Below are 20286 nucleotides of genomic sequence, written 5' to 3'. Positions count from 1 at the left end.
GTTGGAAATGCTCTGTGCTCTGCTCCAGCATGACTCACCAAGTCCTCAGCAAATGTGTTTATTTGTAAAGATCCTTATTTCAGAAATAGTGACCTTTTTAATGTGAGCTCGGAAATTCGAAATTGCCTTTTGGCAACTTGTGAGTCTTGCTGAAGCTCTGACAGTGCTTTCCATGGCGATTTACATATTTTTAGCCTTGATATTATGCACTGTGGGGCTCCTTTGGAAAATGATTTGCTTTTCTCAGCCCTCAATGCAATTCGGCATCTGCAGCGCTGGGCTGAGATCAGGCTGTGCAGAGGGCACGGAGGGATTCGCTCCCTCGCCTGTCAGGCTCCTTCCAGCACACCTTCCGAGCCTTCTGCCTCTTTGAACCCTCCCTGGTTTTATTAACATCCTCCTGGAAAAATGGACCGTGGTATTAGTCACAAATTTGAGCAGCTGCTTCACCTTGAAATAGGGAATAAAACTTTGAAGCTGTTGTTCCAGGCTCCTGTGCATCAAAGCACCAGGTTAGCTCTTTTGGCCATCACGTTCATCGTCACCTGCTCGCCTGCCGGGCTGCCCGAGCTCGGGGTCTGCGCTCGCCGGCACGAAGCCCCCATCGCCGACGCTCCCGCAGCCTGCCGTCGGTTGCACCAAAGCAAATTTGATGACCGGCGACCTCGTCGCTCTGTGTCCGTGGCCTGTCCCCTTGCTCCGAGTCCCCACTTGTGCCATCAGATACCAGCCTGAGCACCGGGAGCATTGGAAGGAATACGGGGCACGGCTCCTCGCTGGGCCAGGGCGTGCTGGAGCCTGGGGAAGGCGGGCAGCTGCAGGCAGCCACACCGCTGCTGCCCTGCTGCGGAGCATCTCCATCCTCACAGTCCTCGGGAACTTCCCGGCGAGGCATTAAGCATCGCTGTTAATTGCTCAGTCGGCTCCTTCAGCGTGTCTCTTTAAGCTCTGGGATGTGAATATGCTGAATATGAAATGTCGCAGTTGTAATAACAGTTATTTAGCATTTCTCGGTCCTGTGACTAACGCTTCTGCCGTTTGTGTTTGGTAACGGGCGATAGCATTGCTCCTTTCTGTTGTTGTTCATTCTAATGCATTGGGGAAAGATGTTTTGATGGTTTTTCTACTGTTTGTTTGTGTCCTTTATCAGTGCTCTACAATTTCTAGTTGCTGATTTATATTCGGAGTTATGAATATCTCCTTTCTTCTTTTTGTTGGGCATGTTTTTATTTTTATAGCTGTTTACATATTAGCCAGGCAGTTTTTAAACTGATGCAAACTGCTGTCGCGGTTATGAGTTTTGGGGTAAAACACTCTTAAATCATTCTCTATTCACAGTCATGCTTTTATGCTTAAATCCGTTCTCCTGATTTGGCTTATGATTGTCTTCTGCTCTGTGAATTGACCTTTCAAAGCACCAAGAATATATGCTAGTGCCTTGGACTTGCCTCTGTTTGCCCATAAGAAGCGTAATCAAGTCATGATTGCTTGGACTTGAGCAGCAACTAGTTTTTAATTCTGTGATCCATTCCCCTTCAGCTGTCAACACAGAGTCTAAAATAGCACTCCCCTGTGCTAGATGCCACGCTTCAGAGCTATGAAATTGTCATTTATAGGTTTTCAGAAATTCAGAGGACATTTTAATACTGGCGAAGTGAAACCTCCAGCTTCCCATCATAATGCAGCTTTCTCTCCTACTTATTATAAATAGGTGCTTAAGTAGCCTCTGGGATGATCTGGCCTCTGGCACAGCTCGGGGTTTGAAGCAGACACGAGAGCACCTCGTACCTATAGATTATCTGTGTCTGAATCACTGGCAACTTGTTTAGCCAGAGGATCCCAGGTTTTTACACTCTTGACCCTTGTTTTTCCCACCTGGTCCCTTCTGGGCAGTTTTTATCAGCAATTTTCAGTGTTCTGGCCAAATAGATCTTTCCGCAGGGCTCAAACACCACGTGGGTCAAACTCACTCCAACAAACGAGCGAGTCCGGATCCTTCTGTTAATTATCCCAGCTCGCGCCTGGGATGCGCAGGCGGCTGAAGGGCTGCCTTTTGCTTCCGTGGTGAGTTTTGTTCTCACCGTCTTGATGTTGTGCTGGAGAAGGGCTCGGTGGTTCCCTGGTTCCTCCCTCCTCTCTTTCTGCTGGTTTAATGCCTCCGCGTTGCCGAGCGGTGCCGGGGAGGCCGTCACTGTGGGAGCGGTGACCTCCAGCTCCAGCCTTCTCGGGGCGGATTCGGGAGCTGCTGCTCTTCGCAGCAGCAGCAGCAGCGCAGCTGTGTGCCGGTCCCCGCTGAAGGTTTGCTGACACAAGGCACGGCGCTGTGCTGGAGAGCCTGCGGAGGCTGAAGATGGACCGTGTTAATGGGAAACTTCAGTTATTCCAGAGGCTGCAGAAAGGGCGCCCTGAGATGTGGCACAGAAATGGAAGTTACAGACACTGTGAAGGATGCTTTTTGGAGGAGCTGTTCAGCAGCCTGGCAAGGGACACGAGTCTTGGTCTAGTCCTGCGTCCCACGTCTGCAAGGTTATTCAGTGACCAGAGTGGGCTGATGGGGTACGATGGCTGCAAACACGATGGAGCCAGGCTAGAGGTACACCAGCAGTGAAGAAAACAAACAAAAAAAAACCCATTATAGTAAAAGAGCAAAGGAGAGAAAAAGACATCATTTGATGCGTGGAAGTTGTGTTCAAATAAGAGAAACAGAAAAGGGCATGAATTTCAACAAGTTAAATGGGGAGACATTATAAGGCAGGCAGAAATGATCATGGAGGACAACTTGCTGAAGGCATAAAAAGCAATAATAAAATCTTTACTCTCAAACATGTCCCTGGCTGCCATCGAGTCGGTGTCTGGCAGGCGAGGGACAGACCCGCTTTCCCCATGTCCTGTTAGTAAAAGGCTTTGTGATCCAGGAATCTCCCGGGGCTGAGCCGGCTGCCCCTGTTACCGATAGCTGAAGGCTGGGCTGGAAGGCAAACCCTTCCCAGAAGCTCATCGGTTAACCCAAGTGAATCTAAAACGTTCATTAAAGGAAGGAGAGCGGGATCCTCCCCTGACTGCGTCTGTGCAGAGGGAGGTCCCGGCGCCTCGGGCACGGGGATGCTCAGCCAGGGCTCCTGCTCCTGCCCCATCTCTTACCATCAATGTCTGTGAGCAGGCAAACAAACAAAAGGTTATTATTTTTTTAATTACTACAATTGTATTAATTTAAATGGATAAACTCAATCAGTGAAGCTCATTAATTTCTAGCACATGGCTTATTTACGCTGATTCTGGCTGCTCCAGCGCTCATTTCGCTATCATAGGAATGTCAATTACCTTTTAAAATAAAAATCATTGTTTATTCACTGTTAAAGATAAAGCATGAAACAGTTTCCTTGGACATGCTGATGAGCGCTCTCCTCTCCAGCTCGATCCGAGGGCTCCTGGCATCGGCAGCCGGCTGCCTGTCACCGTCAGCATGCCACGGAGGGGATGGCAGCGCGTTGGCCACCCTGCAAGGAAGGGGCCACCCCGAGCCCCCGCGCTGGCAGCAGCCCCCTGCGCTTTCCTACCCCATCCTGGCTGGCCAGGAAAGCCCGGCATCTTCCCGGGAGCCGGGTTTGCGGCGAGGTGTTTCCCTGCCATGAGCTCCACCGATGAGGAAGGATGGAGGGAGGAAGGAAAGCCAGGGGAGCGCAGGGGGAGACCCCGGAAGGCAGCTCCAGTGCATTACCTGATTACTTTTATAATGAGAAAAACCAAGCTAAACCCTTGAAGCAGAGTGCTAGAAATTACCCATCATTTTCAAACTTTTTTTTCCTCCTCTATTATTCAGAATTGTTTTGCTTTGCTGAACTGCCTTGTGTAGGTTGCAACAACCCCACAGATTCTAGAATGGGAGATGATGAGTCACTGTCAAAATGTAGATTTTTAATTTTTTTTTTTTTTTCCTTTTAGCAATGCTGAGGGAGTAAAGTCTTTGTGACACACGCTGATCGCCAGCGCCTCGCAGGCTAAAACTGGCAGAAGCTCCCAGTCCACCCATGGGGGTGAGTGCCCGGGCTGTGCCCACGACCGCCCTGCCGTGTCCCCCGCGGGGATGCCCATCACGGGCAGCGCGGAGCTGGGCGCTGCTCCCCCAACCCCACCGAGCTGTCGGGGACACGGGGGGCAGGGGGGGCTCCGTTCCTGCACTGCTGTGCGTGTGTTCAAACATGTGTTTGCGCTGGCCTCAGCGTCCAGCCGGCACCGGCCCCGCAGAGCCCACCTCTGCCGCCTCCTCGCTGCTGCGCTCGTTTCATTTGACTTGGTTTTTTCCACTGTGGTTTTTTTTTTTTTACGACAGGAAAAAAATCCTTCAGAAAAGGCATATCTGTGTAGGTGACTCTGCTCAGACACAAACCACCACCGCAGAGAGGGGGAGAGGGTGTGAAGTAGAGATGGAGCCAGATTACGCCGGTACCCCGGTGGGAAGCTGGTGTGGGGCGATGGGGATGTGCCGGGGGAGGACTCCCTCCTGGGGAAGAGGATTCATCCCGCTGGCAGTGGGGAGGCCAACATCCATCCCAACAAGGAGAGAGCTGCTGACTAGAGAGAGTAACACAGAGCAGGGGGCTTTTTTAAACCAACACATGGGTTTTGCCTTAATTTAGCTGCTCTCCAATGGAGTTTAAGCAAACGGATGCATGTGTAAAGTGGTGACAGCTTATGGTCTGAGGAATCACAAAACCGATTTGATGGCGAGGAGCGGTCGCTCGCCTGACTCCCTGAGGTTTCCCTGGCTTTGGGAGGAGAGCAGACCCCTTCCCGAGGCTGCGGCATTGGGCAGCGTCCTTGGCTCGAGCAACTCTTCCAGCTGGGTTGCTCTGAGCCGTGGGTCTGGGGTGTCTGTAGCCATCCCACCGGCCTTCCCTGACGCCTTCCTAAGCTGCTTGTGTTGTCTTTGAAACCGGGCTGTATCAAAGACTTTGCAATGTGGGAGGCAAACAAGATGCTGGGGGTGGCGGGGACCCCAGCAGCCCTTCCCAGGGACACGGGACAGAGCTGCTGCTTGGTGCCAGTGCTCCCGTGCCGGCTGGGCGAGCCTTGCGCGGTGGCCATGGGTCTGTGGGCGATGGACGGGTCTAACGCGGACCTGAAACCCCAGAGCTTTGCAGTCTCACACCGGGGACCTTGTGCAAAGAGCCTCAGGATCCCTCGCAGAGCGTGAAGCTGGGGAAGGGAAAGAGTAAAGACGAATTTCTTTCCATCTCTCCAAGCATCTGGGAGGTGGGTGGGAGGTAAAAAAAGATGAGCCCTGAAGTTTTAGTTCCTCAGAGATATTTAGGTATCTTGCTCTTGTTACTCAAGGAAGTGCAGAGCCTGAGCATCTCTGAGGATGTGCCGCAGGCTCGTACCCCAGCACTTGCCAGCTAAGCTTGGACCTCTGATTCTCTAACAAATCTTAATTTTCAGAGAACGTATAGCATAATGACCCCACCACTTCCTCCAAACGGATTTGGCGTGACAAGGTATCTTTAGGAAGGCCATTACTGTAAACCACAACTTAGGAAATAACTCACTTGAATTCATCGGGAGGTGTGGAGAGCTGAGGGCTGAAATGTGACCTTGCCCCAGGACTTCTCCTGGCTGAGCCATCCAGCACGAGGGGAGAGAGGAATTTTTTTCTCATTTGAGAACAGTGTTAGCTCATCTTCCCAAACCTGAGCCTTAGTTTGCACGCTGAGCGTAACAACCAGAATAGTCCCTGGAAAACTGTTCCACTGGATGAAAAGTAATGAGTTTTTAAAACTGTAACTAGAGCTCTTTAGTCTTCTGGCTCTCTGGGTTAGGATCGATATTCTTTGCCATATTTCCACCACCATGAGACTTGCATTTCCCTCGCAACCCCCTCCCCCCTCCCCAGCCCTCCCTGGGGAAAAGGGCTTTGAGAGGAAAAAGACCTGAGATCAAATCAATTAATTGCCTTTGCTTTCTCCAATAAATGCAGTGCAGAGAGTACATACATTGAAATACGAATGAACTAAAGCAGCAGAGGCAAAATCCTGCTGAAATGAAACGTTACGCTGTGTAAGGCAGCCCTTGTCCAGGGGAGAAGGGGTGACTCGCAGGAGGCAGGCGTTAGTCACGTTATTCAACGTGCAGCTCGGGGATGCTCTGATCTGGTGGGGATGAGAGGGATCGAAGAATCATGCGGAGCGCGGGATGAAAAACAGCCCCGCGGAGGGGAAGGGAAGGGATGCCTTTACAAAACCAGCGAATGCAAAATGTGTTATATGAGTTCATCTCTTCCAAATTAAATCCAATGTTACCTAAAAGGCAGGGCTTGCTGCGGCGAGCCTGAAGCCATCGGGCAGGGACACCCTGCAGGCACTGCACGGCTGACAGTCCCATTGCCACGTACAGTGCTTACATGTGGAAAATGCCCTGCAAGATTTGCCAGCTGGAGAGGGCTTCCCTGCGGTGCCTGGGGGTGCTCGGGGTGCCCCTGAATTAAAGCGGGACCGTTAAATCGAGAGCTTGAACTGAAGCTCGCTGAGACTGGTGCAGAGCACGGATGGGTGCAGCTCTGCTGCTGGCCAAGGGTTTGTGGCAGCTGCGAAGGACGAGGAGAGAGGTGGCACCGAACTGATGGCAGAGCTGGGGTTGCTCACGCTCACCCTGCCACGGCAGGGTGCCCCCGGCACCCCCCAAGGCAGGAGGGCGAGGGAGAGGCTTCCTGCGGGGCTCGGATGGCTCGGCTCCTGGCTGGGATCCTTCAGCTGCTCCTCTGCATGGGAGCAGCTTGGCGATCGGTGTGGAAGGTGCCGGGGCTGCGGAAGGTTGGGTGCTGCTCGGTGCTCAGCTACGCGGTGGAGGTTTTAATCCAGCCTGGGCAGGGAGCACGGTGCCGTGCTGCACAGCTGAGCATTTGAAGGACAGGCTTGTCCTGGCCAGCCGGCCCCGTGCCGCCCCGAGTGCCTGGTCAGCGCAGGGAAGGCATGGCTCATCCCCAGCGCTCCCGCTTCCCGTCTGCTCGGTCGGCCTCACCCAGGCACTTACGCCGGTCGACGTTACTGCTGTGTTGGCTGACTTATCAGACTTCAACGTACCAGCCCTCAGGGGCCATGCTTCCCCTCCCTGGGCACGGCGGCAGCGTTTCCCGCTGCCGGTGGGTCTGCACTGCCCTGCCGCTGCCCACGGAGCTCCCTGCTCCTGGGGCTGGCAGCTGCCTCGGCCACGGGAGAGCACCGAGACGGCAGCGGGTTGTGCAGCCGTGGATGCTCCTCCGGGGAAGAGGGGAGGAAAGCGAAACAGGAGGGCCGTGTAACGTGACAAACGATTATCTTGCGGGCTTTGCAGCTGGTGCTCATCCAGCTGCTTCGAACCGTTGTATCCGTGGCTCCTTGCCGGTGCCTGTTGGCCGAGCACTGTCCCTGTGCATCTGGGGGACCCCAGAGTGTGTGCTCGCGTGGGGAGGCTGAGCTCGCTGACAGCCGTGTGTGCTGGGTGCACCCCACGCATTCTCAAGCAGGACCCTGCTGGAGGAGGGGATGGGCAGGTCTGGTTCCTCGGTACAGAAAAAGGCGAAGGGAGAAGCTGTCCCGTGCTGGGGTGGGCGAGGGGAGGCAGTGCCGGCCGACCGGGGCTCCCCGGCACAGCCCCGCTTCCCAGCCAGCAGGCTCCGGAGCGGGCTGCACGAGCTGCCGTGAGCAGAGCTGCCTGCTGCTGCGTCAGGCTCCGGGCAGGGAAGTGCAGTAATAAGCTAAGTTGGCTAATCAGGATTCACACTAATAGGGAGAAAAAATTACCTAGATCTACCACAGAGACAGCTGAGCGGGGAATGAATAACCACAGCAACATGCTGCCTTTGCTGGCGCTCTCCCGGCCAGCAGATGAATTAAACCCAAGGTGGTGTGACTCATGCACGCAGCGCAGAGTCGCGTCGCAGGCATGGGTATCAGCTGGGGAAATTACTCGCGAGCAGGCTGGGATGTGCCAAAACCAGCAGCCCCCAGCAGCCCAGTGTGCTCCTGGCCGGCGGGAGCTCTCCCTTCCTCCTGTGAAGGGAGAGGAGCCCGACCACCGGCACCAAAGGGAACGGTGACTGCGGGGGGAGGCAGTGGCACCCCAACCATCCCATCTATACAGCACGAGCTGCTCTGCGAGCCGTGCCCAGGCCAAGGGCTTACAGCTGGATGCTGGCAAGGGGCACGGTGCCGCCCAGGCAAGGCGTTAGCAGGGGCTGAGGCGGTGAGTGCCCGGAGCAAGCGGCTGAGCCTGCACCCGAGTCAGGACAGCGTCCCGGTGAGTCCTGCGCTGGCCAGTCCTCCCCAGCGGATTTCTGCATGCAGCCGGCCCCGGCGCCGGGCAGGGTTCAAGCCCCGGGAGCAGGGGACATCTCGTGCCTGAGCTCGCAGCTGCGGCCTCAGTTCTGGGAGGGGGTCAGAGAGAGCCGGGGAGCAGGCGATCCGGCATCACCTCTGCCTCCAGTCCTTGCTAAGGAAACGTGGGCAGAGGAAGGAGGCTCCAGAGTTTGAGGACTCGGACAAAACCCGCTTCCTTTATGCCCGTGATGTTGTAACGCTGCCTTTACCAGGGCCCAGCTGTAAAGCCAGGAGAGAAGATCCCGGAATTCCATCTGCCATCACCGGGGGACGGGGACCCAGTGGCTCTGGGTGTGCCGTGGGGTGCGAGCACGAGCAGCCCGGCTGCTGGGGGGGGACGAGCCCCCAGCCAGGGCTGGGAGCGGCCGCCCCATCCTTCCCCGGAGCCCTTTCCAGCTGCACCTCCCCGGGGCAGGGCTCTGTCCTCAGGGAGCATTTTGGGGGTCAGGGGGGGCTTTTTGTGATTTCAGCCTTGTTGTCATATTTGTTTGGTGGCTGGGAAGTTGTGTGTCAGGTGACTCAGCGGTTGCCATGGCGACGAGCATCGGTTAATGAACAGAGGGAGTAAAGGAGCCAAAAGAAATGTCAGTGTGTGAAATAGATGCAGTGGAGCCGGGCAGCGGGGGCAGGCAGCGGGGCTGCCCCTCCTGCCTGCCCCCTCCCCGCGTGGGGGGCCGGTGGTGCTGCCCTGCCTGTCCCCGGTCGGGCTGGGGCTCCCTTTGCCTTGGGGGGGTGGGGGGCAGATTTTGCTAAACCACCTGCAAGGTGCAGGGCGAAGGGCCGGCGAGCGAGGAGCGTGGCAAGCCCCGGCTCTGCCGCCTCTAAACGTGCAGCCCCCAGCCCCGCCGGGGCATGTGCAGGTTGTCCTCGTCCCCTGGCACTGGGCAGCTGGAGCCCCGCTGCCTGCCTGCCTCGCTGCCTGCGGGGACCCGATGCTCTGCGCCCGCCGCAGTGTCAGAGCAATCTGCAAATATTAGCGATGCTGCCATGCTTTCCCCCTCCCGCCACTGCCGTGCCGGGGCTGCTGCTCCACGCTTCCCTCTGCCATGGGCAGCGGGAGGAGTTGGTGTCGGGTCCTGCAGCAGCAACGCTGAGCAAAGGCTCTGCCCCTGCCCTGAGAAAGTCACTTGGTTTTTATTTTTTATTTTTTTCATCCCATTTCTGTTGCAAAGGAGGCGTTTGGGTGGGACAGGCAGGGCTGAGGGAAGGAGAGAGGTTGCAGATCCTGGTGGGACAGAGTAGATGCAGTGCAGCTCTGTGTGTTCCCGGTGGCTGCATGAGGAGGGAGTGAGGGATGGATGGATGAGCATCACACCCCGGGTGAGCCCCGTGCCCCGGCCCCGCCAGCCGCAGCCAGCGGGGCCGGGTGTGTTTGCATCCGAACAGGGCATCCCCTGCGCTTGCAGGTGCCTCCTGCTCCAAGGCTTGCCCTCGTCCCTCATGGTCAGAGATTTACCTTAGACATTGTGTACACCAGAAGCAAGGCCCCCGGGGGTCCTGGCTTGTCCAGCTGCTGCTCAGGGCAGGGAGGTGCTGGCCCTGGGTTTCGGTGGGGGCTCAGCAGCACAAGGAGTCTCTGAGAACTTCAAAGAGATCGAGCTCGAGAAAATTAGTATTCTCATTTGCATGCTGTGCTGATGGGCTGACTCAGTCTCTAAACTCCTTTCCCACGTGGCACCAAGGGAAAGTTTTCTCTTGCTAATCAGATGATGAACACTGGCCTCACGACCCTACCCGGGAGGTTGCTGCAGAGGGAGATGTTCCTGCGCTGTCACGGTGCCTCTGGAGAAGCTCTTGCAAAGTCCTGCACACTGTGCGGGTGTCCCTTGCTGACGGCAGCGTTGCAGCCATTAAAAGTCGGAGAGGGCAGATCTGTCCCACCAGAGCAGGTCGGGGCTTCGGGGCCCTGAGGCAGAGCGAGGAGCGAGGCGTTTAGAGACCACCTGGAAACAGAAACCTTGGCGCTGTCCCGGGAGTGACGGCCCCGCACTGGGTGAGACTGGAGACGTGTCCGGGGGGACCAGGCACATCCAGCCGGCTCCGTCTGCTTCTGGCATCCTGGCTCCGTCGGGGTTGTAGGGGTGTTTTGGGGTGCTGCAGGTTGGTGCAGTCCCACTCTGGCAGCATGTGCCCGATGGCTGGAGAGCAAAGGGACAAATGTGGGGGGTGCTCTGGGGTGCGTGGGGCAGAGCCCTGCTGGCAGGTACGGGGAGAAGGTCGGAGAAGGTGGGTGGAAACCCGAAAGCTGAGAGGAGGAGGAAGGGGGCTGTGCCATGCAGCTGCCATCCTCACCATGCCCAGTGCCTCCCCAGCCCCGTTCGTGGTGCCTGCTTTCAGCCTCCTCTTCGCCCGCAGTTCCCAAAGCAATGGGAGCAGGCAGTTCTCCCTCGGATGCCGTGTCTCCCGCTTGGATGACAGCTTGCACCTCCAGAGCTTCATCTCCAGGCTTTAATTGATGCCTGTCACGATGCTCAGCTCCTCTGAGCCCATAGCCAGCGTGCGGACTGACGGCGTGCTGCCGTGCGGGATGCCATGCGGGTTGGCTTCTCTTTCCTTGAGCCCTGTCCCCTGGCAGCACGTCCTTTCTGGTCCCATGGGAGAGGGGACAGAGCCAGCGTGACCTAACCACGTGCTCCAGCACTGGTGTGAGGGGGCTGCCCTTCCTCTTGGCAGATGCTGCAGGTATTCCTCCCACCTTGCCCTGCCCCTTGCCACTCCAGAGAAGTCACACTCTGTGCCTCAGTTTCCCCATTTATAACATCAAGCATTTGTCGGCACCGCAGAGGAAGCATCGTGCGTACTCTTGCATTAGCATTTGCTGCTTGCTTTGGAGAAGACGGCTCTGTGAATCCTGCAGACAGAAGCGGCTGCTGCCGCCCCAGGCCCTGAGGAGCCGTGTTCCCGTCCAGCACCGTGGCACGAGCCGAGCTCTGAGCCGTCCCCAGCAGATATCGAGCGCGGCGCTTGGTGTCTTGGCGGGCTGCCATGAGGAGCAGGCTCGCAGCGTCCGCAGGAGGTGACGGGCTGCATCCATCACAACAAATCCATAAGTGCAACTGGGCATAGCCAGGATTTTTTTATTATTTTTTAATGCCTTTAATCTCTCTCTGCCTGTCCATCAGTAGCACATGGACCAGGCTGCCGGGGCTGGTGGATGGATGAGCAGCAGAGGCGAGAGCCTGTTCACAGCCGGTCCCTTCCCCAGGCTGTCCCATAAACACATCTGAACCATAAGGCTCTCCCCCGCGTGGACACGGCTGTGCTGTCCTGTTCTTACCCCACATCCACATCCTGCAGCGTGTAACTGAGTCCCCAGTACATCACCTGCCTGAGCCTGACTTGTCCTTGGCTTTTTCCTCTCATGGCACAATTGCACGGCTTTGGCACAGGAGAGCGCTGAGCCTGAAAGCGCAGCGAGGAGAAAGCCAAAGCAAACAGGCAGGCGTTTAAAGGTGAAATGCATTTGTTTTGCTTCAGAGGCAGGAGGAGAAAAAAAAAGCCACAGCAAAAGAGCCTTTTTTTTCCCAAATGCTAAGTGGGAGGCCAGCAGATGCCAGAGCATCTGCCTCCTTCCCCAGGCCTTCCAGGCAGCGTTGCCAGTGCCCACCGTGGTGGGGCTGCTCTCGCCCCCGCTCCCGAGTTGTGCCATGGGGACCCGCAAGCAGGAGGGGAAAGGCAGCATGCATGGAGCGGCCGGAGGCTCCCGGCGGGACCGTGCCATGGGGTGGGTGGCACTCCTGCCCGTGCCAAGCTCAGCTGCAATGCCCACCCATGGCACATGGTTGTGCATGGGTGTGCACGTGTGTGTGTGCTGTGGGGGACGCGTGAAAGCAGGCTGGAAATGGGGTACAGACAGGTCGTCTGGGCGACTCTCTGGCCTCTGCCCCAGCTGCCTGTGTCCCAGGCACGAAGCAGGGCTGAGAAGCGGCAGGAAGGGTAAGCAGGCTAGAAACTTTTTGTAGTCATTTAAATGAACTCAGCTGTGCCTCCAAAAAAATCGCATCTCGGAAGTTAAGCTGCGGCCCAGATGTTACTTTAGCAAATGTGCTGAGGATCCTCGTTTATGCGGCAGCCTGTACCCTGCGTTTGCAGGTCAGCAGTAAATCAAAGCTTTCATACGGCCGAGGGGCCGGGGCAAACTGGGAGGACCGGGCTGGTCTCTTGGTGCTGTGAAGCCCGGGGTGGGGGCTCTGCTCAAGCAGCCTCTCTGACCCTGGTGCCATTGTCATCTCCCCAGCAGGAATTTGATGTGAAAGCAGATGACCCCGACATCCCAGAATGAGCCCTGGGCTGCAGCCGTGGAGCACTTTCCCCGGTGCATCTGAATAAGGTGTTGCTCAGACCTGAAGGCCGGGAGGTTTATTTACAGTGGCATCGATTCTCTGTCAAAACCGATGAGGGGTTTGCCTGGGTGGGTGGGTGCTGGGAGCCAGCGAGTGCCTGCCCTGCTTCACCTCCCCTTCACTGGAGAAAACGGGGACCAGGCGAGCCTTGCCGTGTCCACGGGTGCACCCAAGGAGGGGGGCAAAGCTCATCAGAGGCAGTGCCGTGCTGAGCACCCCTGAGCTCCCGGCAGGTCCTCGCAGCACCGCGCAGCCGGAGAGGGGAGCGGGAGCTGCACCGTGGAGGGGCTTTGCCCATGGCTGCCGTGGGGCTGCGGGGGGAGCCGGGCAGCTCGGGCATCTCCTCCCAGCTCAGCAGCGACATGAATGGCAGGGCTTAGTTTGAGATATAAATGTGCAGCCCTGCTGGAGGGACCGGCAGTGCTTGGAGGGTGCAAGAGCAGCCGGGGACCAAATTGTCCCCGGGGACCAAGGGCAGAGTTTGGGGTCGCTGACAGCCCTGTGATGAGCAGTGCCCAAGCGGCTCCTGGGCTGCTGCCGTGCCGGCCCTGTGCAGCACATCCAGCAGCTCCTGCCAGCGCAGAGGGGATTGAAGGTTTCCTGGCTTGTGTCTCCCCAGGAACCTTCCGAGGAGTGTGCAAGAAAATCGACCACTTCCCCGAGGATGCGGATTACGAGCAAGACACGGCCGAGTATCTCCTCCGTGAGTCTGCTTTCCCATGGCGTGGCGGAGCTGCGGGCACTCCCTGGGGACCCCCACGCTGCGCTGGCACCCCCCTCCCCATCCCCTAGAGCTTCACCCAGCAGGACCCCGCCAGCCCCTGGCAGGAGGCTGATGTGTCGCAGCCCCCAGGCTCCCTGCACAGCAGCGGCGACCCTCCGGGTTACCCGAGCACGGCCACGTCACGCCGCAGTGGCAGCGTTAATGGCACATTTGTCTGGCACTTGCTCTCCCCGCGCCCGGTCCCAGCAGCTGCTGCACAGCCAGAGCTTGTTGGGGCACGAGGGCTGCCGGGACCGGGACCCCGCAGGTCCTTGGTGGCACCGCAGGGGTGCCGTGTTCGTGCCGGTCTCCCTGTTCCCCGGTCTCTGCAGCCAGGCTGGATTTGCTGGCGCTCACCGGGAGAGCGCGATGAGCATCTGCCGTGCGCTCTGCTGGCAGCAGCCGAGTGCCGGGAGACAGAGTGAAAATAGAGCTGGCGGCTCTTCTGGGAAAAGCGGGGTCCTCCTGTCTCGGGGGTCAGCAGAGCCTCGGGGCAGAACCCGCAGGGTTTTTACATGGGGGGACCTGACGCTGGGGTGAGGCTGACCCTGCAGAGAAGAGGCACCGTCCCCTGAGCACTTTGCAGACACGTGCACGAGCGAGGGCTGGAGCACCGAGGTGCAGGTTGACGGAGGCTGGACACAAATGACGCACACCCTGACATGCAAAGCGACACGGACGTGCGCTGCCCGGCACGTCGGCAAACACATGCGCGTGTGACGGATGTGCGAAGCCTGCACGGCAAAAGGTTCATTTGGACACCTAGATTTCCAAACAAGTAAGAACATAAGGCAGCAGGGGCACGTGGCAGCCTCGGAGGCGTTGGCGTCTCTGGGCACCCTCTGGGCCGCTGGGGCTGGGAGGAATCCCCCGGGGGCAAAGTGACCCCCGGCACCCATCGCCCTGTGCTCAGCCCCGGCCCCCGCCTGATACAGCTGCTGCTCGTCCAGATGTTGCTCTGAACTCCCCATTTTCTAACTCTGCAGGGAGCCATCAGCTCTGCTCACCCATCTAAGAGGGGAACGTGTTTAATGGAATTGGTTTGCAATTTTAGCAGATTAGCGTTCAAGTTCTTCTCCCACCCCCTCCCACATTTAAAATAAAAAGTCTATTTTAAAGCCCCCAGAATGGCATTTTAATGGGGCTTCTCTGTATTTCTGTGCTTCTAATAAAGGCCCTAATAGAGGGATGGGAGCCCAAACCAAGGCACAGTGTATTTTCAGTGCAGCAGCTAGTGAGTTGCTGCATTAATGACTCTCTGCTGTCATTTTGGAAGCTGAACTTCTGATGGGCCATGTAGAAAAGACCCTTCTTTGTGTAGCGCTCAGTCAGTGACTCCTGAGCGTGCAGGGACAGGCACTGCCGGAGCTAATCCCGTTGGGGATGGAGCCCAGCGCCGGGGTCACGGCATCACGCGTGGTGGGCTCGGGGTCTTGGGCTTTTTGTTCGTTTTGATAAGGTTCCTCCCCTACATCAGAAAACCACTTTTTGTTGAACTTCGGGTGTGTCAGTTTGTAAATTCTTGACTTTCGAAGCAGCCGCGATAGTTTGGGGACCCAAGGGACAGGTCCTGACCCTTGTGGTCGGCAGTACTGCTCCTCGCCAGCCTGGTGAGATCTGGGGGGGTTTCTGCAATTGCAGACTCCAGAGTCACATCCATAGCTGTGGGTGGTGTGTTTGGTAATGGGAAGGTAAATCACTAGTGCTGACTGTGTGACAAGACTGGAAGAAATAGCCTAGGAGGAAAAAAAAGAAATTCAGGGTTTAAGCTGTTTTTGTGACGGGAGGCCTGAATCACAGGGTTTGCAGGGCTGATGCTGGGCTCCAGAGCAAGCTCGGGGACAAGCAGAGGATGCACAGGGGGACCGGTGCTGGGTCTCCCCCATCCCTCGTGGCAGCAACCGAGCATGGCATTGCAACAATTCTTGCCGCGCGCTGCCGTTGGCATGGGAGATGCCGGCAGCCCCCGCTGCAGGAGCGATGCCGGGGGCCGACCCTGCCCTGTTCCCTGTCCCGCAGGTGCAGTGAGAGCGTCCAGCATCTTCCCCATCCTCAGCGTGGGTCTGCTGTTCTTCGGGGGCCTGTGCGTGGCGGCCAGCGAGTTCTACAAGAGCAAACACAACGTCATCCTCAGCGCCGGCATCTTCTTCGTCTCTGCAGGTAGGAGCTGCCCGGCGGGGTCTGGAGCACAGACCTGGTGTAGAAGTGTGGGAGGACACAGGGGAGCTGGAGACAGGTTGTGGGTCCTCCTGGGCTGTCGGATCCTGGGGTTTGTGAGCTGTCATGTCCTGGCGGAAAAAATCCTCGTGGCAGGCAAAAAACCAGCAGAGGTTTCTGGCAAGTGGTCACCTTGCTAGACAGCACTTTAAGCATCCACCCTGCTCTGCCCTGAGCGGTCTCTGTGCGGGTGCTGCAGCCCAGGAGGGGCTCCCGGAGCACAGCCGTCCCGCTGGGGGAGCACCCGGCCCCGGGGCAGGTTTTGGGGGGCTCTGCCCTCCATCACCACCAAGCAGCAGGTCGTGGGACCAGGCGAGGGCAGGTGCTGCGCTGGCAGCAGCCGGGACCAGGCAGCAGGCAGCGGGGCTGCCGCAGTCCTACGAGGAAAATCACTCTCTTGAGAGGCCGTTCCTTCTGGATTGCTCATTTCTCTGTGCACTGTTCCCCAATGCTTCCACTGATTATCGTATGACAATGTCTTTGTCTCAAGGAACTGCTCTATTTTGTGTTTTTCTTCTCCCCACAAAGAGACAAATTACTCTCCCTCCTTCAGCTGGCAGGAGCTGCTGATGCAGATGAGAAAACAACAGAAAGAACACAATCGATTCATTAAGTAAATCCAGGAATACATCAGCCGCTCCCCAGCCCTGCGGCACAGCCCCGCGGTGCTGCTGGCAGTGCAAAAACTGCCCGGATCCCAAATAAAACCTCCACGCTCCACCAGAAATGAAAAAAGACGGAGCCATTCCTGCTTCCCTCCGCTCCCAGGGCCACGGCAAGCCAGGATTCGTGCCGGAGGGATCCCCTCTGTGCCCCGCGGGTTGGCTCTGCTCTGGCCACAGCCTCAGTGCCCAGCACCGGCCAGGCTCCTGAGGTCCATTGCTCAGCGAGCAGCTCTGCAAAGCAAAACCAGCTCTTGAAATGTCCCTTTTCTAAACAAAATAGTGGTTGTTCCTCCTGCCCCTCCAGTATAAGTGAATATACGTGTATACTGGGTGTATGTGAATATATATGTATGCTGGGGACGGCAGCAGAGGTCTGTGAGGGGGTTTGGCCCTGGTGTGCTGGCAGAGGGGTTGGTGCCCCATGGGGCGTGGGGATGCAGCCATGGCCCCCAGCACCCTCCCCGCCTGCTGGGCACCCCGCGGGTCGTGGTGGGCAGGAGGAGGGCCAGGCTCGGGGTGCTGCTGTCCCCCCGTCCCTCTCCTGCCGCTCAAGCGAGCGCCTCTCCCTCTCGTCCTCCCCTGAAGGTCTCAGCAACATCATCGGGATTATAGTCTACATCTCGGCCAATGCGGGGGACCCAGGGCAGAGCGACTCCAAGAAGAGCTACTCCTACGGCTGGTCCTTCTACTTCGGAGCCCTGTCCTTCATCATTGCCGAGATGGTGGGGGTGATCGCCGTGCACATGTACATCGAGAAGCACCGCCAGATCCGCGCCAAGTCCCACTCGGAGCTGCTGAAGAAGTCGGCCTTCACCCGCCTCCCCCCCTACAGGTACCGCTTCCGCCGGCGGTCCAGCTCCCGCTCCACCGAGCCCCGGTCCCGGGACATGTCGCCCGTCAGCAAGGGGTTCAGCACCATCCCCTCCACCGACATCTCCATGTTCACCCTCTCCAGGGATCCCTCCAAGGTCACCATGGGGACGCTGCTCAACTCGGAGCGGGACCACGGTTTTTTACAGGTCCATAACTCCATCCCCAAAGAGTTCAAGGAGTCTTTGCACAACAACCCGGCCAACAGACGAACCACGCCGGTCTGAGGCGGGCAGGGGCGTTTTGTCAGGCTGCATGACATCATCCTCGTGACGGTGTAACCCGTGAAATCCCGTTTTTAAGGACAAACCCAGATGGCTCCCTGTGCCCCTACCCGCGGGGCTGGTTTTTCACTCCCGAAATGCCACTGGCCGGGCCAGGCCACTGCGCCCACGGTGGGACCGGGACCCCCGCGCCCCTCCGTCCCCAGCGGGGAGGGGACGGGGGCTGCGCTGTGACCAGCCCTGCGGACTGAGCGGGGCTTCCATCACCACCCGGGACAGTGGCTTCCCGAGGTCTCCATCGTTAATGTTGATCATAATCGCAGTGTTACCTTAGCTGTATGTCCCATGGAAATGCTGGCGATAGCCCTGTCTGTGAGAATCCTTAATCCGGTAGTTACATTTAAGCGAAATTGCCTGGAAGTCCAGAGCTTGAAGCACTGAGTCGGTGCCGTAGCGAGTGCTCGTGTTACAAAACCCCTTTCCCTGTCATGGTGGACGGAGTGCTCGGGCTGGGTTTCTCTATGGCGTTTCGTGCATGCATTAAATAGCTTGGAATTCAATTTTGTCATGTCGGGTTGGAAGAAACATCCTTTTGCAATTTTCTGTGGTCTTGAAAGGGCTTCTTTCTTTCCTTCTTTCTTTCCTTTTTTCTTTCCTTTTTTCTTCCTTTGGTGCATTCAGGCCATGAAAGGACTCAGGAGCAGAATTCCTCCAATGACTGGTAGCAATTAGCCAGCGATTAATTAACCTCTAATGTTGCAAGAAAATGAATTAATTCCCTAAAATTAATACACACGCAGTCACAAATTACTGTCTGGGCACAACCAAGGAGGCAACGCTTGACCTGGTGGTACTGAAGGAGAAGCTGGGTTGGTTGCTGGCCGGGCCGCCGGCCGCGGGCTGCGTGCGGATGGTGTGTGATTCCATAATGGCTGGGAGATCGATGAAAAAAATAACAATAAAATCGTCCAGTTTGGCAAGCAAGTTACTTGGCTGAAGAGGTCGCGCTGACCCTGCTGCGGGCAGCTGGAAAACCGTGCGCTGTGTCTCACGGGTGTTTCACGGCAGCCTCGACCTCTCCCGCGGCTGCGTGGGGTGCCGGGGGTCGGGGCTCCCCAGCTGCAGGGGGTTTGGGGGAGCAGCCCCCCGCAGCCCCTGCCCTGCTCTCCTGCCCTTTGTGGTGCTGCCCTGGTTTGCATGGGGGGGGGGGGCTCGGCCGGGCAGCGGCAGCTGGCGGGGTGCAGGGCGCATGGGGTGTGGGGGACGGGGTGCACTGCGGGGTGGGGGCGAGGTGTGTGTGCCCGTGCAGCCCCCCAAGCCCAGGCACTGGCAGGGCGAGCGCTGCGGGAGAGCGGCTCAGAAAGCCGTTCCCCCCAAAAGGGGCTGTGGTGGGGTGATGTCCCCCTCCCCGGGGGCGAGACCCCTCTCCCAGGGCAATGCCGGAGTTCGGAGCCAACTGCGAGACCTCCTTGGGGAGCACCTCTCCCGACTGCACTTGCCCTGCGGCGTTTGCCTGCTGGGTGTCAGCGCGTGCCCGAGCTGCTTGGCGGGGACGTGCCGGCTGCCTGCGCTGCCCGCGCTGCCCGCACAGTGTGACAGCCAGGGGACGGACGGCGCGGGCATGCAGGGAGGAGGTCAGTCTTCAAATGCCAAGGCGTACGCGTGCAGCCGGAGGTTTGGCTTTAAACACTGAGCTGCCTTCTCTCACCGGAGCAGAGCTCGTCTAAATGGAGGTGGTTTCGAAGCAGCTGGTCTTACAACTTGATGTGTCACTTAATTGAAATCTTATTTAACCTTCTGACAAAAGTGACGGATTCCCACGGAGGCCCTGGGGGGGGGCTCATTAGGCAGCCGCAGGTAATCTGGGGCCAGCGGAGCTCTCACTTACTCATGCTCTCTGCAGAAGGGAAACATCTGGTGCCTGGTGTGCATTTCTTTGAGCAGCCTTGCCCTGGGTCTCCCGCCCAAAGCTGGAGCGTGGCCGGTCGTGGGGCACATCCTAATCCTTCCCGGGAATAACAGGCAGGTTGCTGGGGGAAACCCGGCGCGGGAGCTGTGCTGGAGCGAAATACCTGCCGGAGCCCCTCAAACCGCCTCAGCAAAGGCCGGCTGCCCCTCGGCAGGTCCCGGCTGCACAGGGCTGCAGACTCTGTGCAGGTTCTTCATCTCCGTTACCGTTTATTTGCTACTATTGCGAAGTGGGTTTGCGTGAGAAGACCGATTCAGATGCTAATTAGGCCTCTTAATTGCCATAGTTGCTGATTGCATGTATTAAAAACAGTGGAGGAAGTGTAGCACTCTGATCTTAGGGAAATATTTCAAAACAAAGTGAAAGGACTGGCAGTGTAAAATATGGAATAAGCTGCATTTTAACTTACCTGGCGTGTGGCTGCTGGTCTGGCCAGGGCTCCTGCCCAGCTCCCTCCCACAGCCTCTTTCACCAGGGGCTTGCCCTGGGAAAACAGCATCTGAGCAAATGCAGAGTTTGCTTTATTAACATATTAACACACCCCAGAGCTCTGACTGTCCTTGACAAAGATCTGAAATTAAATCCCTACCAATAATTAATCCGGCAATCTTGCTAGGGAGGTCTGCGCGCTCAGCCAGAGCCCCCCCACCCTGCAGCTCTGCCGGAGGGGAGCGCTGGGAACCTGGCCTGGGAGTGATGGTTCCCGACCAGGCAAGGGGAAGGAGGGATGCTCGGAGGGGAAACTCAGATGGGCTGACTGCCGGGATCGATGCACGCGGAGCAGCGCTTTTAAGCAGATCATTAGAGACTCTGATCATGAAAGCCACGCCGAGACCTTCATTTACCATCTCCCCTGTGCTGGCAGTGTTAGCCGCAGCGGTGCC

The 20286-nt window shown here is 57.6% G+C and overlaps 1 protein-coding gene across 1 annotated transcript in view; it reads left to right on the top strand.

Moving 5' to 3' along the window:
• Window positions 1-17633, top strand: part of CACNG3 (calcium voltage-gated channel auxiliary subunit gamma 3) — a 32586-nt gene extending 14953 nt beyond the window's left edge. Inside the window, exons 2-4 of the mRNA XM_050906130.1 lie at window positions 13314-13397; window positions 15477-15617; window positions 16925-17633. Of these exons, the coding sequence (XP_050762087.1) occupies window positions 13314-13397; window positions 15477-15617; window positions 16925-17436 (737 nt within the window). The 3' untranslated portion in view covers window positions 17437-17633. The remainder of the gene's footprint in view (window positions 1-13313; window positions 13398-15476; window positions 15618-16924) is intronic.
• Window positions 17634-20286: the final 2653 nt, after the last annotated feature.

Source organism: Gymnogyps californianus, chromosome 15, assembly GCF_018139145.2.
Source record: "Gymnogyps californianus isolate 813 chromosome 15, ASM1813914v2, whole genome shotgun sequence".
NCBI lineage: Eukaryota > Metazoa > Chordata > Aves > Accipitriformes > Cathartidae > Gymnogyps > Gymnogyps californianus.
Note: the sequence above shows the minus strand (reverse complement) of the source record. Positions and strands in the feature narration are given on the sequence as shown.